This window comes from Nymphaea colorata, chromosome 6 (genome assembly GCF_008831285.2).
Source record: "Nymphaea colorata isolate Beijing-Zhang1983 chromosome 6, ASM883128v2, whole genome shotgun sequence".
In the NCBI taxonomy this organism is placed as follows: domain Eukaryota; kingdom Viridiplantae; phylum Streptophyta; class Magnoliopsida; order Nymphaeales; family Nymphaeaceae; genus Nymphaea; species Nymphaea colorata.
In genome coordinates this window covers 7,758,351-7,778,437 of record NC_045143.1, presented here as the reverse complement: position 1 = coordinate 7,778,437, position 20,087 = coordinate 7,758,351, and the positions used below count along the sequence as shown (strand labels likewise).

The 20,087-nt window shown below is 37.7% G+C and overlaps 3 protein-coding genes across 3 annotated transcripts; 1 reads left to right on the top strand and 2 right to left on the bottom strand.

Moving 5' to 3' along the window:
- The first annotated feature begins 378 nt into the window (after positions 1-378).
- Positions 379-3,885, top strand: LOC116255671 (uncharacterized). The gene is made up of 3 exons (XM_031631571.2): positions 379-882; positions 1,048-3,275; positions 3,623-3,885. The coding sequence occupies exons 1-3, from the start codon at positions 783-785 to the stop codon at positions 3,698-3,700; spliced, it is 2,406 nt and encodes an 801-aa protein (XP_031487431.1). The 5' UTR covers positions 379-782; the 3' UTR covers positions 3,701-3,885.
- Positions 3,886-4,368: 483 nt separating this feature from the next.
- On the bottom strand, positions 4,369-7,984 carry LOC116256117 (profilin). The gene is made up of 3 exons (XM_031632332.2): positions 7,683-7,984; positions 6,991-7,128; positions 4,369-4,762 (listed from the first exon to the last, which is right to left on the bottom strand). Exons 1-3 carry the CDS (start codon positions 7,803-7,805, stop codon positions 4,628-4,630), a joined length of 396 nt encoding a protein of 131 aa, XP_031488192.1. The 5' UTR covers positions 7,806-7,984; the 3' UTR covers positions 4,369-4,627.
- Positions 7,985-16,180: 8,196 nt separating this feature from the next.
- Positions 16,181-19,286, bottom strand: LOC116256843 (profilin-like). The gene is made up of 3 exons (XM_031633354.2): positions 19,051-19,286; positions 17,855-17,992; positions 16,181-16,742 (listed from the first exon to the last, which is right to left on the bottom strand). The coding sequence occupies exons 1-3, from the start codon at positions 19,171-19,173 to the stop codon at positions 16,608-16,610; spliced, it is 396 nt and encodes a 131-aa protein (XP_031489214.1). The 5' UTR covers positions 19,174-19,286; the 3' UTR covers positions 16,181-16,607.
- Between the last annotated feature and the right edge of the window lie 801 nt (positions 19,287-20,087).

Here is a 20,087-nt window from a genome sequence, read left to right as displayed (position 1 = left end):
ATAAATAGAACTCTGAGTGATATATATGCCCTAGTGCCATATATATATAACCAACATTACATAATTAAATAAACCAAGACAAAGACAAATTTTACGATAGATCACCACCAAATAGTGATGCATGATATTTTAGTTTGTATATAAATGCATGACACTTTAGTTTGCATGTGTTTCGCCCCTCTCCATCTAAACCATTTCCCCATGCTTCCCCCCAATATCATATTAATATATCAAAACTCAAAAATCATTTTGAAAAAAAAAAAACATGCATGGGCAATAAACCTTTCAATTTTCATCAACAAGAAATTTGGGCTTTTAGGTTTGTCTCGTCTGTTCGTAAATGCAATTTTGTGCGCTCCACAAGGGCACAAGAAATGTATACCTTGCGTCCCCTATTAAGAAAATTTAAGCACAAATGTCAATAAATTATTACCAGCTTATTGAATATACGAAAGTCAGATCCGTCAAGGCTGGGTGTGGGGAGGGGAAGACCTTCGCTCTAAGTAGCCGTTACGGGTTTAGGGAGCAAGACGAATCGCATGTGGATTGCCTGCCATGCAGATTTGAACGAACGGCTTCCTTCATCTCTTCCTAACCTCCTTGGCGGCCAAAACCCCCCTCTCTCTAACGGTCGAAAAAAAAATTGTAAATCTTCCATCTCTCTCCTGTACATCATCTTTTGGTCTCTCTCTCTCGCTCGCACACATTAATCCGATAGAAAGAAGATAGCGGTTCTGTTTTGCAAAGAATTACTTCGTCCAATCGATCACTTCAAGATCTGAATGGAGAATTCTAGGGTCAGTTCTTCTTCCGATCTCTCCAACAAGAACCATGCGAATCCCAGATGCCACCTTTCTCCAACCTCCCCTTATAATGCTACAGGTAACTGGAATGTCTCTCTCTCTCTCTCTCTCTCTCTCTCTCTCTCTCTCTCTCTCTCTCTCTCTCTCTCTCTCTCTCTCTCTCTCTCTCTCTCTCTCTCTCTCTCTCTCTCTCTCTGCCTTATGTTCCTCATGCCAGAAGCCCATTTGTGATCTTCCATTGCAGATCATACCGGCAGAACCACAGATTCCGGGGACTCATTCGGTGACAAGATTAACGAGAGCAACCAAGAGACTATGAACCACCATTTCACAAAGCCCATGGGTTCGAACTACCACGCTTCTGGAAAGATTTTTAAGCCTTTTACTGGGCACACTGTACCGGCGGCGTCAAAAGTGGCCTCAACGAAGAAGGAAATCCTTGGTGAAAACGGCGAAATCTTGAATTCTTCCGAGTCTAATGCTGTAGACGAGGGGGCAATCTCAACAACCATGTATTCAAGCTTTATCATGATGGCGGAAGAAAGCCTTAACGAGTCTGCGAAGGCTGCCCCTCACCAAAGCACAGCATCCTCTTCTAGTGTTCAAGGCATCCCTGATGCTTGTGGGCTCCATTACGTGAAGGATTGCGAACGAATCACATCTTCTCTTCCCTATGACCCTGTCAACAACTATTTAACGCCGAGGCCGCAATATCTTAGATACAGGCCTAATCGGCGGCTTGAATGGGTGCTGAGCAACAAAAGACGCCCGGATGATGAGGAACAATCTGTTTCCGATGAATCCAACATGGACCAGATAGAAAAAGATCGAAATTTCTCAGAGGGTGAGAACTTGTGCATTCTCTCTTCTGAGGATGAGAGCTCGGAGAACCACGAAGATTGTTCAGGGTTCAATCAAGAAAATAGTGACGCTAACCCAGCAAAGGGGACAAGAGAATCTCGGGAAGATAAAGACGACGACGACGACCATTGTGAGGAGATAAACGGCTCAAGTTCCAGTCTCCTGTGCCGCGCAATTATCTTCGTTTTTGTACTTGGAGGCTTCTCTTTATGCTGTATGGACTGGCCTCCTGCCCCTACTTCACATACATTTCCACACAAAATAATCTTTCAGGCGAAGTATGTAGCTAGAAGCTTGAAGGAAACGCCAAATTCTTTCCAGTGCAAATGTTTGAAGGTGATAGAGAACCGCAATAGGGAGAACCAAAATGAAATTCTCCAAGTTCTTGCTGGATATCTATGCGCTGTGCTATATCCACATAGTGCAGGCCATGAGGCTCAATCTGCACAAACGTACCCTATCTCCACTGTTGAGAATAGGAGCTGTCGTGAAAATTCTAGCCATATTTCTGGTCTAGAAGATGAAGTACCTCTGTCAATGTATCACCAAAATATTTTGGAACACATCGGCAATGAAGAAAGTGATGATAGTTCAAGAATGGCAGTAGAAAGAGAACCTGTGGAGCAGGAACCTTCCCTGCTAGTGGGAACTCTGGAGAATGCCGGTGAAGAAAATGAGATGCAAGAAACAAGGAGAGTCAACAATGGGACAGGAGAAGCAGAACATGGCCTGCCTAAATATTCTAAGCCGCTGGAAGTTCTTAAAGATGATAATGAGACAGAAGAAATTGAATATGAGCTGCGCATATTCGAAGTCCCAGAGGATCTGGGTGATGGTGAGCTAACCGGTGGGCCAGACTATATTGTAGTCATGGAACCAGAAGTGGACCAGATAGTCAGTGAGGAGGAAGAATATGAAATCAACGATACTGAAGATCAGCTAGGCATTGACACTGATAAGCAACTGAATGACGACGAGAGTGAAATCAGAGGCCAACGGAGTTGGTTGCGCAAAAATAAGGCGACAAACAATTTTGTAGTTGGAATTTTTGCCTTAACTGCTGTGATTTCAACCACTTTCTACATTTTTCATAGGAGGAAGAACAGCAGAGTAGGAGGAGCTGGGGAAGTTGGGACCCCATTCTTGTCTTGTGAAAAAGAGACTACAGAGATGGGAAGTGCTCATTCGCCAGATGGGAGAATCGATGGCGTAAATCAACCAAGGGCAGTAAGGGAAAGTCAGGAGGCTCAAACAGGACATCGTCTTGCAACTCATTCGCCAGATGGGAGAATCAATGGCGTAAATAAACCAAGGGCAGTAGGTGGAAGTCAGGTGGCTCAAACAGGACATCGTCTTGCAACTTCGAGCGTTTGCTGTAACGAGGATGCCGGGGCTAATCTGGCAGCCTCTTCCAAGGGGAACCATGATGTGACTTCAAGCCTTCACCCCAGTATGGATGCTGAGGCTAAACCCGAAGTTTCTTCCGGGAGAAGATACAGAAAGAAAAATGTAACCACTTACACTAACCTTGAAGCAGTGACGCCTCCTTCAGAAAACTCTACTGCCGCATCCTTTTCATATGGGAGCTTCTATTCTCAGGGGAAATTTAAGGTAATATGTGTTTTCCTCTCAAGCCTGCGGCTTTTTCACCTCATTCAAGTGTAAAAGGCAGTCATGAAACTTCTGTTGCCATGAGTCAATTGATATGTCAAAAAGCACTCATGCTACGTCCGTGACATCATTCTGTTCGTTGCATACGCACAGAATCAGTTGATATGCCAAACTACTAAGCAAATCACTGATTCTTGCTGTTTTATTCGTATGAATCAGTTGATATGTCAACAGCTGGGAATAGTGTTGTTGGCATTCGTTGCTATTGTTTGCACAAGTATTTTCGTCATTTTTTTTTCCCTCAGGATTGTTCAATGAATTTGATGTATTTAGTCTTAATGATACAGGGAAGTGGAGATGAAGGAATGGTGACTCCTGTGAGGAGATCAAGCAGGATCCGCAAGCAAGTGTATTCTCCACGATAGTTCCTGATAAACTCTCCAACGAGGTCACTAGATTCACGAATCTGAATCAATTTGATGTGGGAAGCAACTCGAACTATGTGCATCTGTAGTGAGACTGTTCCCGTATATTGATGGAACTTGTCAAGTTTGAACTGTCATTAACTTCTTATCTACTTTTGTTTTGAATATAATTGTTCTTAGTCCAAGGATCCAAGGAGAAGCCCGATAAAGTCAACTAACTTTTTGTGCGAACCTGATCTGTCCATGTTAAAGAGTCACTTTTTATTAACTTTTCGTCTGTTCTTTCGGCTGACGAGAAGTATCTTCGATAATTGTTGCAGTAGATTGCCGCTTTCTTTTTTCTAATAAGAGGGTAGATTCACTAAATGGATGTACATTTTTAATTTGAATATATTTCTCATCTCTGATAGTGCCTAACCACATCTCTCATGCCCATTTTAGCGTTAATGGCGTCAAACCATAGGACTGAGGCATGTGTTGGAAAACTATGTTTATAACATGTATAGGCCTAACCGCTGAACCGCGGGAACAAGCCAAGCCTCTGACCACGGGATAATAAGCGGTCATATACCAGATGGGTACACAATAATATAACAATTGGTCAGCTGCGGCTGAAATTCTACGCATTATATGATCTGAATTCCATTAGCACAAAAACATGCCAACCATTACCAAAATCTTCTATAATATTTCCATTTACTCAAAAACCAATATATGGTTCACAGACAAGATACAGAGCCTGCAGAAAATGTGGAATCAAAATATACCATTTCACCCCTGCGCACTAAAGGGAAAAATAATCATGTCCCACAAAAAAAACCCAACTATAAATTATTCACCGCAACAACTTTTAATGTCTGGTGCAAGCTTTATATAAAAGGAATCACAATGCCCAAATAAATGAAAATCCACACTGGATGTAAAGAGCTAGAGCCCCTGCTCGATGAGGTAATCTCCAAGCCTTTCAACAATCATGTTGCACTGACCAGGGGTCAATGGCTCGTCATAGATTCCGATGACCAAAGCCAGGTTCGTTTTCTTTATAGTAACTCCTCCAGAACCCTGCAGCAATCAGGACATTTACAAAAAGGAAATTTGGAGGAAAAATAAATATCTGCAAATGAGAATCAAAGAATGTAAAATATCCACAGGTCAAACTGAGCTTATCATAACAAGAGGCTAAAATGCAGAAGCATGAGGATTGAGGAAGAACAGGAAACAGTATAGCTGCTAAATATGCACATCCAGTAAAATTAATGAGAATTTTCCTACAAGACATCTCAAGCATTTCTCTTTTTATTGAAAGATTCCTGGACATTGGAACAGATACAAACACACACACACACCCTCCCTCTTCTCTTTCCCATTTTTCTTCCCCTCTCCTTTTACAAAATTGTCAGAAAATTACCCGAAAGACAAGGTTGGTAACATCAGGTGTTGACCTCCGCATACAACCTAAATTCTGCAACTTGCTGCTAGTTCATAAACATCCTAAAGAAAAGTCGTGTATGATAAATACTATTTAAAGAGCATGTTTTCACTTTTAAAACTCCATCCATGGAAATGGTGAGCAAGTTATTTATGCACTAAAAGACAGGAGGTACATGATCATTGCTGCACTTTGCTCATGCAACCAGAGAAAAACTGTTCCCAACTAGATAGAAAGAAAGACACCAGGATAAATGTGGTGAAAGCAACAGTAGTCGTCTTCCTTGAGAATATGCAAGTACGCTTTACAGAAAAGCTCACCAGCTCATGGATATATAATTATATATACATATATATCAAATAATTTGAATTCATTTCAGAAAATTAGCCAGCAATATGAGTTGTCCAATGATGCACATGGCTGCATGCCACATTGTCTTTTTAAAAGAGTAAAGGACAATAGCACATCTAGAAAAAGCAAAACTTAAAGGTGGATCTTGCTGGCACAAATGAGATCTTTGCTCATTCTTATCAATAGGACGTTCCAAATGCACATGCGCCTGTGGACCTGTATGTATTCCAGCAATTCCTAAAGACCTATAGTTACTCAAAGGAAGCCCAGAAGACGTCATAAAGTACATGATAGATGCCAATATGAAAACACTATGATAGCTGGAAGATGCCAATATGAAAACACTATGATAGCTGGAATGCTCCCTTCTGACATAGCCAAATGCATGTGCATTGGAATCACAAACTCGTCAGACGTTACAAACTGGTTCGTGGTAAATATGTGGAGCACCAGCTCAAAAGGTTAAATATGAGTATCTTCAAGTCAGAAAATTTCCATGGATATATCACATTACCAATGATCCAAACGAAGGAAAAACATAGAACCTAACTTCTAGTATCACCTCAGAAAGCTTGTCCATAAATGCTGTATTATCTTTGAACGCCAGAACTTTCTGAGTTCAAATTATAGAACAAGATGTGTAAAAAAAAACCCGTATTTATCAAAAATTTCAAATGAAAACCCATTTTTTAAATAAAGTCATCAAGGTTTTATTCATCAATATGTTAGAATATATTCCAAAATCTCCAGATTATTTGGTGAATAAACCATAGATCAATCAAATTTCAAAAGCAACAATGGCTCAGACTTCTTGCTTTTCTTTGTTTGTCCGCATACGAGAGGGAGAGGGGGAGAGAAAGAGATGCTTGAGGCTTGAGCAACTGGTCTGTGGAAATCAAATGTAACATCTTCGTCAAAAATAAAATCTTTACCTCTCCCTGGAAAATAAGCAGTCATAGAAATATAGCATTAACATGCTAACCACATAGAAGCAGGTTTAACTTCTTGGAATGAGACAGTGCCACAGGATCATTAATACGTCATGCTGGCAATTGTGTCAGTGAAGGCCAGACCTGCTAATTATATTCCATAAAAGAAACTCAAAACAAGACGAGACTAAGAATAACATCGGGTAGCTTGATCACGTGTAGCTCGATATGATAACTTCAACATCAGAACGAGTATCCAAAAGCTGGCCATGTTAACTATCGAGAATCAGATATAAGTCTCCTAAGTTCCCAACTGATAAAGCAAGTTGGGAGACTGGAACTGCCAATCTAAGAAAAATGGACACTGGAACATTCAACTGGAGATCACTAAAGGTCACAGGCATAGATATGTAAGCAGGCTTTTTACAAATTCTTGTCTACCATTGAGCAGATCAAATTCACATGTGCAGACCAGATCTCATTAGGCACATCAATCTCAGACTTCTAAAATAAAGCTAATCGAGAAGAATGTGCAATATATAACTGAACAAACAAATCCACGTAAGATTAGATTTCATCACCTTCTTCCCTCTGATGACAGCCCCAGGCTCACCTTGGATCACCATGTACTTGGTCGATCCAAGGTATAATCCGGTCGGTGCCAGTGACCCCGGCTCGGCAAAGTCATTCATGATACCAGCAATCTCTTCAGGCTTAAACTGCTCATTGAAGGCCAAAACAACAATTTCCGTCAACGATTGAACCCTGAAATTCAAATTAACAAAAACTAGAAACACCTTTGCTGGGTATTTTAAGTTCAAGTCGGACACGAAGAAGAAATACATAAAAATCGTATACAGTCATCCAGAAAATCAAGAACAAACCAAATCAACCCAAATCATCAACAAAGGAACTTTTCTACAATGATTATTTAACAATATAAATACAGAATACTAACAGATAAATAGAAGATCGATTTGCTAGGACCATCTAACAAACCAAAATCATCAACAACGGAATTTTTTCCAATGATCATTTGACAATAGAAATACAGAAACTAACAGAAAAAGAGAAGATCGATTCGCTAAGACCATCCAACATCAATCAACTGGTAGCACCATAAAGACATTAATCAAAACATTGAAGAACCACAGACTCACAAGATCTCGCAGAAAACCACCAGCCTACCTTCTGTCACTAACTCTTCGACAAAAACATAAGCTACCCAATAGATCAAAAAGCAAAATAAGACAAGCCAGAGAGAGAGAGAAACCTGGGGGAAGGTATCACTCTGAGCCCAGACGCTACCGTCGTGGCCAATGATCGCAGCCGCGGTAAGATGGTTGCCGTCGATGTCGCACATCAGGTGCTCATCGACGTATGCTTGCCACGACATCGTCGCCTTCTTCTTCTTCTTCCCTCCCCTCCCTGCTTCCTGTACTCTAGAGGTGGACTCTCTCAATGCGCAGAGGCAGCCGTGGGGGGAAGAAGCGTTGGGTGGCCTCGTATTTAATCGGGTTGGATTGATTGCCCCTCATGTCCGGGCCTCCAAGTTTGGTCACCCTCCATGATTGCGCATCTCTAGAACCTTCTCTCTCCTCTCTCCCCAACGCCTGGATTCTCTCCAACTTGTTAGATGCCGCTAATGACGCTTTACTCAGCGCCTTGCGGCTATCAATGTCAAGTGTCAACCTTCAGCTGCGCTTGCCCTTTTTGAAAATGTTTTCCTTCTATTGGAATAAATGATCGTGTACTATCTATTCTAACTGCCATTGTCTTGCCCTCTTTGAACATGTTTATTTTCTATTGGAAAAGGATCTTGGCAATATCAAGTACCTCTTCTAAATAGATTGATCATACCATTTTACTGCCTGATGTATTGCGTTAAATTGTGATGATTGGAAAAAATGTCAAGAATCTTAAATTTTATATATATATATATATATATATATAAACTAAGTGAACGATGACTCTAGTTATCCAAAGTCATTTAACCATTTAATTAAGACAATTCATCTCAAGTAAATAGATGGTTGAGAGAAAATAAAAAATATAAATTTTATTGAATGATGAAAATGTTCATTATATTTTTCTTTTTGTTTTTTTTATAAATCAAGACGGTCTACATTAAATTGCTAAGTGACTAAAAAAAAATCAAACACTATTGTTAAAAGCCTTAGTTATAATAACATTAGTGACAATTTATCGTATTGTGACCATTTATCATACTCTTTATAATACTCTTAGTAATGGTTTATTATGTATTTAGTAATATATTTTAATTAATTAGTTAACTACCAACATTCAGTATATAACTGAAGTGATGGGTAGCACTTTAAAGTAACACGTAGTAGCCCGGTCTTTGTACCAAATGATGGGTTATTGTAATTGATCGTGCTCTTAATAGCCACATCCCTCAAAGAGGCTTGAATTGAATGGAGGGGTGGCGCAAGAGGTGAAGTGGACCAATCTAATCCTATCATTTTATTGTGGTTGTGTTTGGAGGTTGTGGATTATTTTTTTTTAGTGGCATATTTGGAATGAACGCAACAACAGGGTCTTCAGAAACACCTTCTCATCGCCGGAGTCTGTGGCACACCTTGTGCAGGGAGATGTTCACTTTGTTATTCGACTACGGCGCCGTCTTTTGTCTACTGCTGGGTGACTTTGTTGTTTCGTCTGTCTACTCTTCTTCACCCATCTTATTATGATTTATTGTGTTGGTAACTTGTATATTTTGTTGTTTTATTTTGTCTTGCGGTTTGTTCTTATATTTAAAGTATTTCTTGTTCCTAAATTTTGCAATATATTTCCATTTTATTGGCTCTTTCTCTCTCTCATAAAGCCATCAACATCAACATGCTGCCCCTTTTGCGTGCACACGAATAAGATTGGCACGTTCTCTCTCCTTGACACTCAACACATATTTGATTAAATTTATTTCAGCCTCAAAAACGAAAAAGAAAAATAAAAGGCTTGCGTTTGTTTCTTCTCATTCTCAAGTCATAGAAGCTAAAGATTTTGGCGTCTCTCGTTGTTCAACTGCAATATTTTATAAATGAAAAAGAACATACGTGAAGGCAGGGGTAGAGATCATTTATTTTTATTTTCTTAAACCAATTTAGCCTATTTTAAGTTAATTCTTTAAATTCATAAAATTAAAAAAATATGAAGATACGGTTTGGAAAGTATGGCCGTATCCATGGCGGAAGTCAATTCCAAAAGACTTTATTTTTTAATTTTTTTTTGCAAAAACATGTGAACAGACTATAATGCTTGTAAAGAGAAGATAAGAACTTGTACTCTTTAACTATCTTAAATCTCTCGGGTTCGGCTCATCTAATAATTGAGTTTAAAGATAGATCTTGAACTTCACTCGTTTGTCTTATCAATCGAGTTCAAGAGAAGCTTAACCAATTGGGCCCAAGTCGAGCTCAAGTTCAAAGCAGTTGTCTATGTAGACTCCATAATTTTTTTTTTTTTGTTACATATTAGTTCCTCTATTACATATTGATATCCTTCAAATATATAATTTTTTATATGAGTGCTGTTTAAACGTCTGAATTTTTGAAAATTTTTTTCTACTATAAAATTACTAAAATACCCTTACACTCTTGTTCTTCGGCCACAAATTTCCTAGTTAAATCCTGCAATGACCGCTCTACATTTCTCTCCAACTCGATGAGAAAAAACATTTAAGTTGATATTGAACTGGCTTGATAATTGCAATTGAAAGAAGTGGTAGAAAGAAAAAAGCGAACAAGAAGCGAGCTAGAGTGAAAAGTTTAGGCATTATTTAAAATTTTAAACATTGGTTGTGAACTCTTTAAGGATGAGAACGAGGACCTTTAAGAGGGAAAGCCATAGAGCGTCTCACCATATATTGTCATGATCGTGACCTTTTTTCTCCATACATCAAAATTATTAAAGGGAAAGGCAGAATATATTCTCTTTTCCGAAAAAGTGGTGGCGCTTTCCGAACTCGCTTTCTCTCTCTCTTCCTCACCAACCCCCCAGTGTACACAGTATAGTTGATTGGACCTTCAGTGCGTATGCAACATGTCTCAGGTTCAATTCCGGTGGGCATTGCACTATGATTGGGTTGAGAAGTGAGGCTGCGGATGAGTTCTTGTGGGTTAATTAAATGCCCATATTGTGGTTGTGTTCTTTCTCTTTCTTTCATTTACACAATAGTGCAATTGGTTGGGTTGAGTGGTATATTATAATCAGGTTTTCAATTCAAATTTTAGAGGGTGTTATCTTGATGGTATTGATGAGTATTAAAATTAAAATTAAGAGCAGGAGCAGAGCCAGTATTTTTTTTAGGGATAAGCTAAACGGTCCAACGAACTGATTTGGGAAGGGTTAAAATAAACCTGAATCCAAAAAATAGATTGCGTAACTAAATTTTTTTAATTATTTTAATATAATTTTTTTTTCAATTCGTTGGGATAGGGCTACGGCCTAGGTGGTCCCCCTCCCTCTGCCCCTGATTAAGAGTATCATTATAGATGTCAAGTAGACCGGTTCTTGTCTCCCCTCTTCTCTCTCTTTGATTGAACATAATAAAAAACCCATCAACTTGGAATGGACTCTACTTAATTCGACTTACTGCATGATTTTTCTATTCATTTGAGAAAAAAAAAGTATGAGAAAGATCACAAATTGGTCACCATATTTGAATACTTTGATCATAGCTCTTAGTTTATAGCCTGACTTGAACTTAGATGCAAAAAATATATAAAAACAAGCTTCAGCAATTTTACATGTGATAAAATAACCAAAGAAAATAGAACTTGAATACCAAAAAGACATGAAGAGAAAAAAGTTAGGCATGTTTCATTGGCGTGTATCAGTGGTGGAACCAGAAAAATTAGTTGGAGGGATACCTGTTTAAAAATATTTATATGTATAAAAGTAAATATTAAATTTGTTAATATAAAAATAAATGAAAGTTAAAGAGATGTAGTGGACAATTACCCACACCAGCCAGCATGTAGCTATGCCGCCAATGTGTATAGAGTCGAGTTCCATCAAACCAGCTTTAGAAACCTTACTAAAATTTAAAAAAAAAATCTTTTATTTAAAAAAGAAAAAAGAAAAAGGTGATCTTGTACCTGGATTTGCATTAAAGATATGGTGCATGTGCGTTCATCGTGAAGCCCTCGCCCTTTTTTTCTGCATCTTTCTTGGATTACTGGGCACTTATTCATCATCGGGAGGATGCAGGGTCTGGTGAACGTACCCACCAAATCAGAAAGCTGGCTTTGGGAGAAAGGAGACGCGACGGGCAGGCGGAAAAAAGAATGGGCACCATTTGTTTCAATCTTAAACAACAAAGCTTACACGGGGTAGCTTTTTCAGTTTAGAAAAAAGTGAAAAAAATCGATCCACCAAGTGAATTATGAATCGAAAGACGTGCAATTTTTGTTATATCATGTATCTTAGGGGCCCATAAGTGCAAAGGAGCTGCTTTATTCATGTGGAGATTTGAGAAAAGAGACTTGCTTTATTCATGTGGAGTCTTAGGAGTGAGTGAATGATAATCAACAGAGCCAAGAGTTCTCCACCACAAGCAGCTCAGCCAAACCAGCAAGCACAGCTCATCTGAGTACCATCTTTCTCTCTCTCTCTCTCTCTCTCTCTCTCTCTCTCTCTATATATATATATATATATATATATATATATATATATATATATATATATATATATATATATATATATATATATATATATTATCTTGAGCTTTGTTCAATCACAATTTCTTGATATAAATAATGAGAGGGGCTTGATTATATATATTGGCTGACGCAATGCATTGACCATTGTACCGTGAGAAGCCCAATGATTTCTCCATTCAAACCTAGACAAAGAAATACATAAATTAGTTATGTATGTATATATATATATATATATATATATATATATATATATATATTCCTCATAATTTTTATTTACCTACACATACTAAATAGTTTGAACAAGATTGGTGGCTGGTGAAATTTGATAATTTTAAATCGGTGGTGCTGGTTTTTGAAATGCTTAAAAGCCAGGGTGAGAGTGTTGAGCAGATCCCTAGACATTGTAATCTCGTTATGCTGATCCAGGTAGTTCCAGCTGCGAAAATCACTGAATTTAATTAGTTGCGTGAAAAGAAACGTTTTTAGATCTAGAGTTCGCTCGTGGATCAGTTAATTATGACCTCCAAGAAGAAGGCCGTGCAGTGATCGATGCCCCCATGCCTGCCTTTCACCGCTAAAAGGCTGAAGCAATTAAGAGGCCGGCTTTCCTTTTCTTCCGTGGACCAGGGTCACTGTTAAAGCTGGATAATGAGCCGAGCCAACTCGAGCTTCACTTGAACTCACTCAAAAAAACTTGGTTCCTGCTTGACTCGTTTATAAACGAGCCAAGTTCGAGCATACAAAGATACTCGAAACGATAAACAAGTTGAGTTCAAGTTTCAAGAACTCAATTTGTTTATACTCGACTCGACTCGCAAACCGTTATTCTATATAATATTGCCAAAACCAGTTCTTTGAATCAATGGTTTTAATTTTTAAGGCAAAAACAAAATTTTACAAATTACACGAGTTAATACTTACACGAGTTATACGATTTAAAGCTTATACAAGTTAAATGAGTTAATGCTTACACGAGTTAATGCTAAACGAGTTAACTCCTAATAAGTTAAATGGGTTAAACGAGTCGAGTTCGAGCTCAATTTTGTGTAGTCGAGTCAAGCTCGAGCTTGCTATAAGGAGTTAAATCTAGAACTTGAGTTTTTTGAGCCAAGCCGAGTTCAAGCTGGCCAAGCTCGGGCTCGTCTTGGCTCGTGTGCAACCCTACTCATTGTGTTTGTATGGATGGTTTTACATGCCCCACTTATTAATTGCTTAGTTCCTCTTTTTGAACTAAGCATGCGTGCCTTAACCTTGCCTTCTTGCCTTAGTGTGCGTCTCAACTATTTGAGCACTGTGAGCTCTAAGATTAATTACCTTTTAATATATAGTGATTTTTTAAAATAGACTGACCAGATAATATTTGTCAAGGCTTTATATGTGAAGGTGTGCCTAAGAGCGATTGGTGCAATGGATGGGATAAAGACTGGTAGACTGCTAGTCTTCGTTTGAACTCTGGGATCGTTAAGTCTTTGTACCCCAAAGGAGGAAACTAGTATACAAGTAGAAGCATAGCAAAAGTATCATATTGAGACACCAAAAATAGACCTGATATGGCACACAGTCCCATGAACTGGGTGCTCATGTTTCATATTGATAAAATGCAGATATATGATTTTCTGGCTTTGTGTGTTTGGAGCAAAATTCTCATTTGCCTATTTCCTCCAGGAAAGTAAAAGCAGATACCAATTGCTAACTGGTCGATAATGGTTCTTTTGTTTATGTTTCATCTGTCTGATTGTTTCCTTTCCAACATATGCAGATAAGGCCATTGGTCAATCCTACAAAAATTATTATAAATCTTAATGTGCTAGAGTATTTGTGGCATGATCTTGTATCAAAACGTGAGTTTCTTGAGAGAAATGATAAAGGTTTCAGCTATCAACTGGGCAGTATGATGAAATACTCCCCGTCGGTACATGTGACGTCTTTATCATATATCAAAACAAATGACGATATATAATTTTTTTTAGAATAATTTTAAAATTAATGGTATTAAATTTCTCGACTTAGATCTAAACATTAAATTCCATGATCTGTATCCTTTTCATCCATTTAGCACATCTATGTGGACTATTTTTGTATTAAATTTAAGTTAGAAGCATCATAAACTATTATAGTTTCTCTTGTGAAGTGCCAAAGAAACTAATAGATTGATAGAGAATCAACCGTATGCTCGAAGGATAATGCTGCACAAGAAGTGGTTGATCATGGCCTTGCCGGTGCTTCAGTACTGGAAAGGGATATTGGGTGACGTCTTCAACTCTTCATGTCCACGGCAGCTTTGAGAGAGTACGGCAACGAAAGCGGTAAGGGGGAGGGAACGTTGATGGTCGTCTCATGAATATATAGATATTGATAATTTTTATTTAATGAAAGTGACGCATAATCAAAGTTGTTTTTTCATTTCTCTCTCTCTCTCTCTCTCTAGTGTTTATATGTTTATTTTTAATTTAATGAAAGAAACGTATAATGAAAGTTGCTTTTCTTCTTGTTTTAAGTTTTTCTCGCCTAAACACGCTTAATTTGAGAGTTCTAGTGGGATTATCTGCAATGGGATGATCTGCAGTTTTTTTCATCTCTTTTTTTTTATGACAAACTTGGTTGCTCATCTTCCGGTGGCATGTTTGGACTACTTAAAATGATGTCTTCTTCTACGGACTTGCATCTGATTTCTACAGTGTGCTACATTATATTCATTTACATTATTGATTTTAACAATAGTCAAAGCATGTTGTAGAAGACATCTACAACATCAGTTTATGACCTCTCTTCTTCTCATCTACAACATCAGTTTATGACCTCTCTTCTTCTCAGCGCATGACATCCTCCATTTTGCACGATGTATGGTTAATTTTTGGTTACCTATTGGAAAATGGTGATACCTTTAACTTCTTACAAGAATTAAGAGCTGATTTTTAAATATAACGTCTTTAATGTTATTTTTCTTTAAATATAACGTCTTTAATGTTATTTTTCTTTCTCTCTCTCAAACGGACTCTTTCTCGTGTGCTGTTCCCAGCATTGTTTGAAATTAAAGAAAATGTCCCAATTAGGTAGTTTTGGGATTGAGTGTCTCAAAATACATTTTCAAACATATGATGAAACTATTCAAACAAGCCCTTACTTACATGTTCCGATGTGAATACATTTTTTACAAAACTTATAAGCATATGAATGTGTTCTCCCCGATTCAAAAGTTAGAAATAAAGGAACATTATATTTTTCCTAAACAGTTGGATTTTATGATATGAGAAAGCTCAATTTATTTATTTCAAATCCTTAAAAGAATAAGATTTACACACCGAAGAAAACGTGATTTTCTTTTTATGACGTTGCGGACATGGATATGACATGCATGTGAATAGTTCTGCTAAAAAAAAAAGTCCCATTTTTTCACTCTTCAAAAAAAAATTATAAAAATAATCAGCGATCATGTCCTCTCTCTCTCTAGATATATATATATATATATATATATATATATATATATATATATATATATATATATATATATATATATATATATATATATATATATATATATATATATATATATATATATATATATTAGTGATTGTAAAAACCAATAAAAACCAAACCCATTGATTTTTTGTTAAAAACTATTTTAAATAAAATATAAACATCTTAATATCTTATAACGACTATTTGATATAAAACATGCTTTTATGCATGTTGTTTTAATGAAAAATGTGATTTTTTTTGTTATCATGCCATAGGGACCGTTCATTTTTTTTATTATAAAAGCACCGTTAAAGTCTAACAAACAGTCAACTTAGTATATGTGTTGAAACAACCCATTCTTAAGATATCAATAAAGTTAGATTGCAAAAAAATATTTAAAAATTCAAAATGAACTAGTTTTTATCCTGACCTAAGTATGTGGTTTTTACTAATCTCTCTCTCTCTCTCTCTCTCTCTCTCTCTCTCTATATATATATATATATATATATATATATATATATATATATATATATATATATATATATATATATATATATATATATATATATATATATACACACACAACCACAACCAACACCAGACAGATAACCCGATAACCCAGTACTGAGCTCATTTGTTATCATCTTTAGTAAGATAAAAACAGGATCAAGAAGGTTTATTACAATAAACATGGGGGCTGCGGAAAACTTTCACCAGAAACCCCCCTTACATTCTTTGAAATTAAGCAATGGAACGCTCTGAAAACCCAGAAGAACTCATCAAGGACACTAGAAAACACGAAACTCTCATCTTTGCATACAGGCTTCTTTAAATCTAGAGTCGAACAATGACAAAATGAATATTTTGGGAAAAAAAAAGGAAAAACACAAAAAAAAAAGGACTAGCCACCAATGAATAATTTTTCTTCTCATAAGATTTCCATGGAAACCTTATAGTTATTTGGAAGCAATACGTCTATGATATCGATACTGTTCATGGCTAATAGAAGGAAGACAAGCTGATTCAGAAACCCACAGGCCACACAAGTAGCGGAAAATCTAGAGGCCTTGATCATAAAGGTAATCACCAAGCCTCTCAACAACCATGTTGCACTGTCCTGGGGTCATTGGCTCCTCATAGATTCCGACGATTAACGCTTGGTTGGTCTTCTTAATTGTAATCCCACCAGAACCCTGCTTAAAATCAGCAATGGTATTAATTACATAAAGGTTCACAAAAATAAAGAAATGATTCCAAATAAATATATTGGAACAGCTGATGACTTGAACCAAGTCAGACCATCGTGTTCAACTTGAACGTTTCAACAATTAAACAAAATAGCGATGTAAAGGAAGAACTTAAACAAAAGTTATCACGACGGAAACGTCCAAGAACAATCAAAATCAATTTATGAAGCACTGTAGATGGAAACAGTAAACATATACAAAAGAAGATGCATCAGAAAGGATAAATACAATAAACAAAGAGGAACCCCTTTTTTCTTACTTTGGCCACGAAAGGCTGAACGGTGAAACCCATATTCGCAAATTCAACCAAAAGGAAGAAAAAAGCTGACATAGAAGAAGGGTTAATATCATAATTCATTTGCTCTTTCCATTAGTACCTCTTTCAGTTGAATTTTCCGGTTTAGAACCACGTTCGCATTTCTTAGACACCAAGTAACAACCTTAATGCAACGCAGCTCTTTCCCCAGTTTGAACTCTTGATGAAATTTTAGTTGTAGAATAACGAGAGAAAACAGTATGGTAATTGACTAATAAAGATATAGGCAGGTCTCTAGGTCACCAAAACCACTAAACGCTTCCACACAAGTTTTGTGAATACGTATGTGAAAGAAAATGGTAGATGGGTTTGTGATTAATTGAGCAGGTAGGAATTGGGGGAACAACAATCCCCTGCTGTAGCCGTTTGAACAATTTTTAAGCGTAGGCCTTCTTTTTAAGTTTTGTCAGCAATGAGAAGGCAAAGCTTGCAGTGAAGCTAAATAGGCAAGCAAGAAGGATTCAGTCTTGAGAAATACAAGGAGAGAAAAACAGAATGATAAGTCGACAGCACCTACGAGTTCTATTACAAAAAAGAGCTTTTTAGATTGATGTAAACAGATAGATCGAGAACACAAATTCTTCGTCAAACAAAGAATAACGCTATAATGCGCTGTTGACATCAATGGTCAACCGCATCCGCCTTGTCGCTGAATTACTACGACTGAATTCCTGTTTGAGCAAATAGAAGAACCAATTAAACAGAAGTATTAATATCACATATGGGATTGTAGGATCATCACCTTCTTGCCTCGGATGACAGCACCAGGCTCACCCTGAATGACCATATACTTTGCTGAACCAAGGAACAACCCCGTTGGTGCAAGAGATCCAGGCTCCTCAAAATCACGCATGATCGCAGTTACCTGTTCTGTCTTAAACTACACATCAAAGAGAACAGGACCCAAAAGAGTTCATCAGATCTGACATCACGTGCATGAGTGATTCAAACAACTGATACTAACATTTAGAATTCAACTACCAACTGGAACCCATGGGATGACCATTCAAAGTACGTAGCCAAATATATATAACAAGAGTATCATCATCATTAGACCTTATCTGCTTCACCATTCTTTCTTATCTAGAACTACAGCTTCCGCTTGACATACACCAACAGAGACTTACCATGCGAAAAGCTATTGCGAAGCTCTGTCAGCGTTGGTAGTAATAGTGGCACAAATAAAATTGCGCCTACGATAATGATGGTCGCTGGCTCAATTACTAACGATCAGGAACCGATTGGATAACTCCAATACTGACAAATCCGAAACAGATTATATTTCGAACTTCGATCGCCCGCAGCGTCATCTAGAAACCTTTCAACGCGCACTCTCAAAAAAAAAAAAAAGAAAGAAAGAACGGAAGAAATTCTAGATTCAAACTGTATGAAATCAAATTATCTAAACTTCGGATGAATGAAATAATCTCTCTCTCACGTAGTTAGATGTGACGGTACCCATCAATATAGGATACAAAACACGAGTTGTCAAAAAAAAATCTCAAAGAAGAACAGAGCGAGAGTCAATAAAATTATAAACAGGCCGCATAGCGGACATCAGCGAAATAGTTATTTTATTAATCGAGGCAGGCTATTTGCAATTTTCCAAATGTTAAGTGGTTTTGACCACATACATGAACATTTTAGTGAACTTCTGTGAATTGATTATAGAATGGAAAGGTACAGATCACAACCAATCTCCTAACTAACAGGATCATTAATTTAAATTTGAATGAACCGCAACAAATTGAAAAAAAAAATCCGAACAACTAAATGGATATGATCACCAAGATCAACAAAATTACGAATCAAGCAAGATCGAGATCGGCTAAACAAGAGGGAACCTGTTCAAATCGATCTCTCCCGAATCGAGAAACAAGAAGTGACAAGATTAAGATCGAGAAAATGGAGTGCTCGAGAGACAGAAAATCGGTAAACCTGAGGAAAGTTTGCGCTCTGAGCCCAGACGCTGCCGTCCTGGCCAAGGATGGCCGCCGCCGTGAGACAGTGACCGTCGATGTCGCACATCAGATGTTCCTCGACGTATGTATCCCACGACATTTCTGCAGATTCAGGCTTTCTCTCTCTAGAATCCCTTTCTTCCCTGCTCTTTCTTTCTCTCCAACTGGCTCTCCGTCTCTCCCTCCCTTTCTCTGCCTTTCGAACTCCGCGACTCGGACCCTACCGTGCATTTAATAGGATTTAAGGAACGAATCTCACGTCCGTCCATCAATTCAGGGCCCTCAAGGAGAAAGTTTCCTCCTTCAAATCCCGAGTACCACGAATGCCCTCGCTCTTTCCAGTAAATGACGTTCCATAATTGCCCAGACCCGAAACACCCGATCAATATCCGGTTTAGATCAGAAATCGGGTCGGCAAACTCAACACGATCATGCTGGACTGACCCGAATAAGGGCTTTAAACAAGAGATTTACATGTCGTGATCTGCAAAAAATGTTCAGACCTGATCCGGACATTAATTGGATCCGGAAGTCAGATCCGTGGTGTGACTAAGTGAGACCCATAAAAATTGGCTCAGAGTTCCAAGTGTAACCGACCCCATGGCTTTTTTTTGCCCTTTTTTGCGAACGAGGTCTGGATCTGATCCGAGTATAGTAGACCATGCATTCCCCAGGTTTAGTTTTGCCTTTCTAAAATTAGGAGGGACCTGATTGACTTGATCAACGCTCAAGCAAAATCGGATCGAGATCTGGATTCAGGACATTTAGTTGGGGGTTCAACTCCATCTTCGTGGGACTTAAGTCATGGCATCGGGCCAGGCCACCCCCGAGTACCCACTACCAGCCCGAAATTTATGGGATATCGGGCCGGCTTGGGTCGGCCTGACAAGCTTAGGGAGCCCCATAATGAGTTTTTTTTTTTATTTTTTTATTGATTTTTATATATGTTTATAATATTTTATTATGATTAATTATATTTATATAATTTTTATTTAAAAATATATTTTTGAATTT

What these genes read in the sequence shown, in the direction of transcription:
- LOC116255671 (XM_031631571.2), top strand. Translation starts at nt 783, where the DNA reads ATGGAGAATTCTAGGGTCAGTTCTTCTTCCGATCTCTCCAACAAGAAC. An exon ending in CTCCCCTTATAATGCTACAG is followed by an intron (nt 883 to 1,047) that starts GTAACTGGAATG and finishes CTTCCATTGCAG; the next exon opens with ATCATACCGGCAGAACCACA. An exon ending in ATTCTCAGGGGAAATTTAAG is followed by an intron (nt 3,276 to 3,622) that starts GTAATATGTGTT and finishes TTAATGATACAG; the next exon opens with GGAAGTGGAGATGAAGGAAT.
- LOC116256117 (XM_031632332.2), bottom strand. Translation starts at nt 7,805, where the DNA reads ATGTCGTGGCAAGCATACGTCGATGAGCACCTGATGTGCGACATCGAC. An exon ending in AGAGTGATACCTTCCCCCAG is followed by an intron (nt 7,129 to 7,682) that starts GTTTCTCTCTCT and finishes TTCAATGAGCAG; the next exon opens with TTTAAGCCTGAAGAGATTGC. An exon ending in CTGTCATCAGAGGGAAGAAG is followed by an intron (nt 4,763 to 6,990) that starts GTGATGAAATCT and finishes TGATTGCTGCAG; the next exon opens with GGTTCTGGAGGAGTTACTAT.
- LOC116256843 (XM_031633354.2), bottom strand. Translation starts at nt 19,173, where the DNA reads ATGTCGTGGGATACATACGTCGAGGAACATCTGATGTGCGACATCGAC. An exon ending in AGAGCGCAAACTTTCCTCAG is followed by an intron (nt 17,993 to 19,050) that starts GTTTACCGATTT and finishes TTTGATGTGTAG; the next exon opens with TTTAAGACAGAACAGGTAAC. An exon ending in CTGTCATCCGAGGCAAGAAG is followed by an intron (nt 16,743 to 17,854) that starts GTGATGATCCTA and finishes GATTTTAAGCAG; the next exon opens with GGTTCTGGTGGGATTACAAT.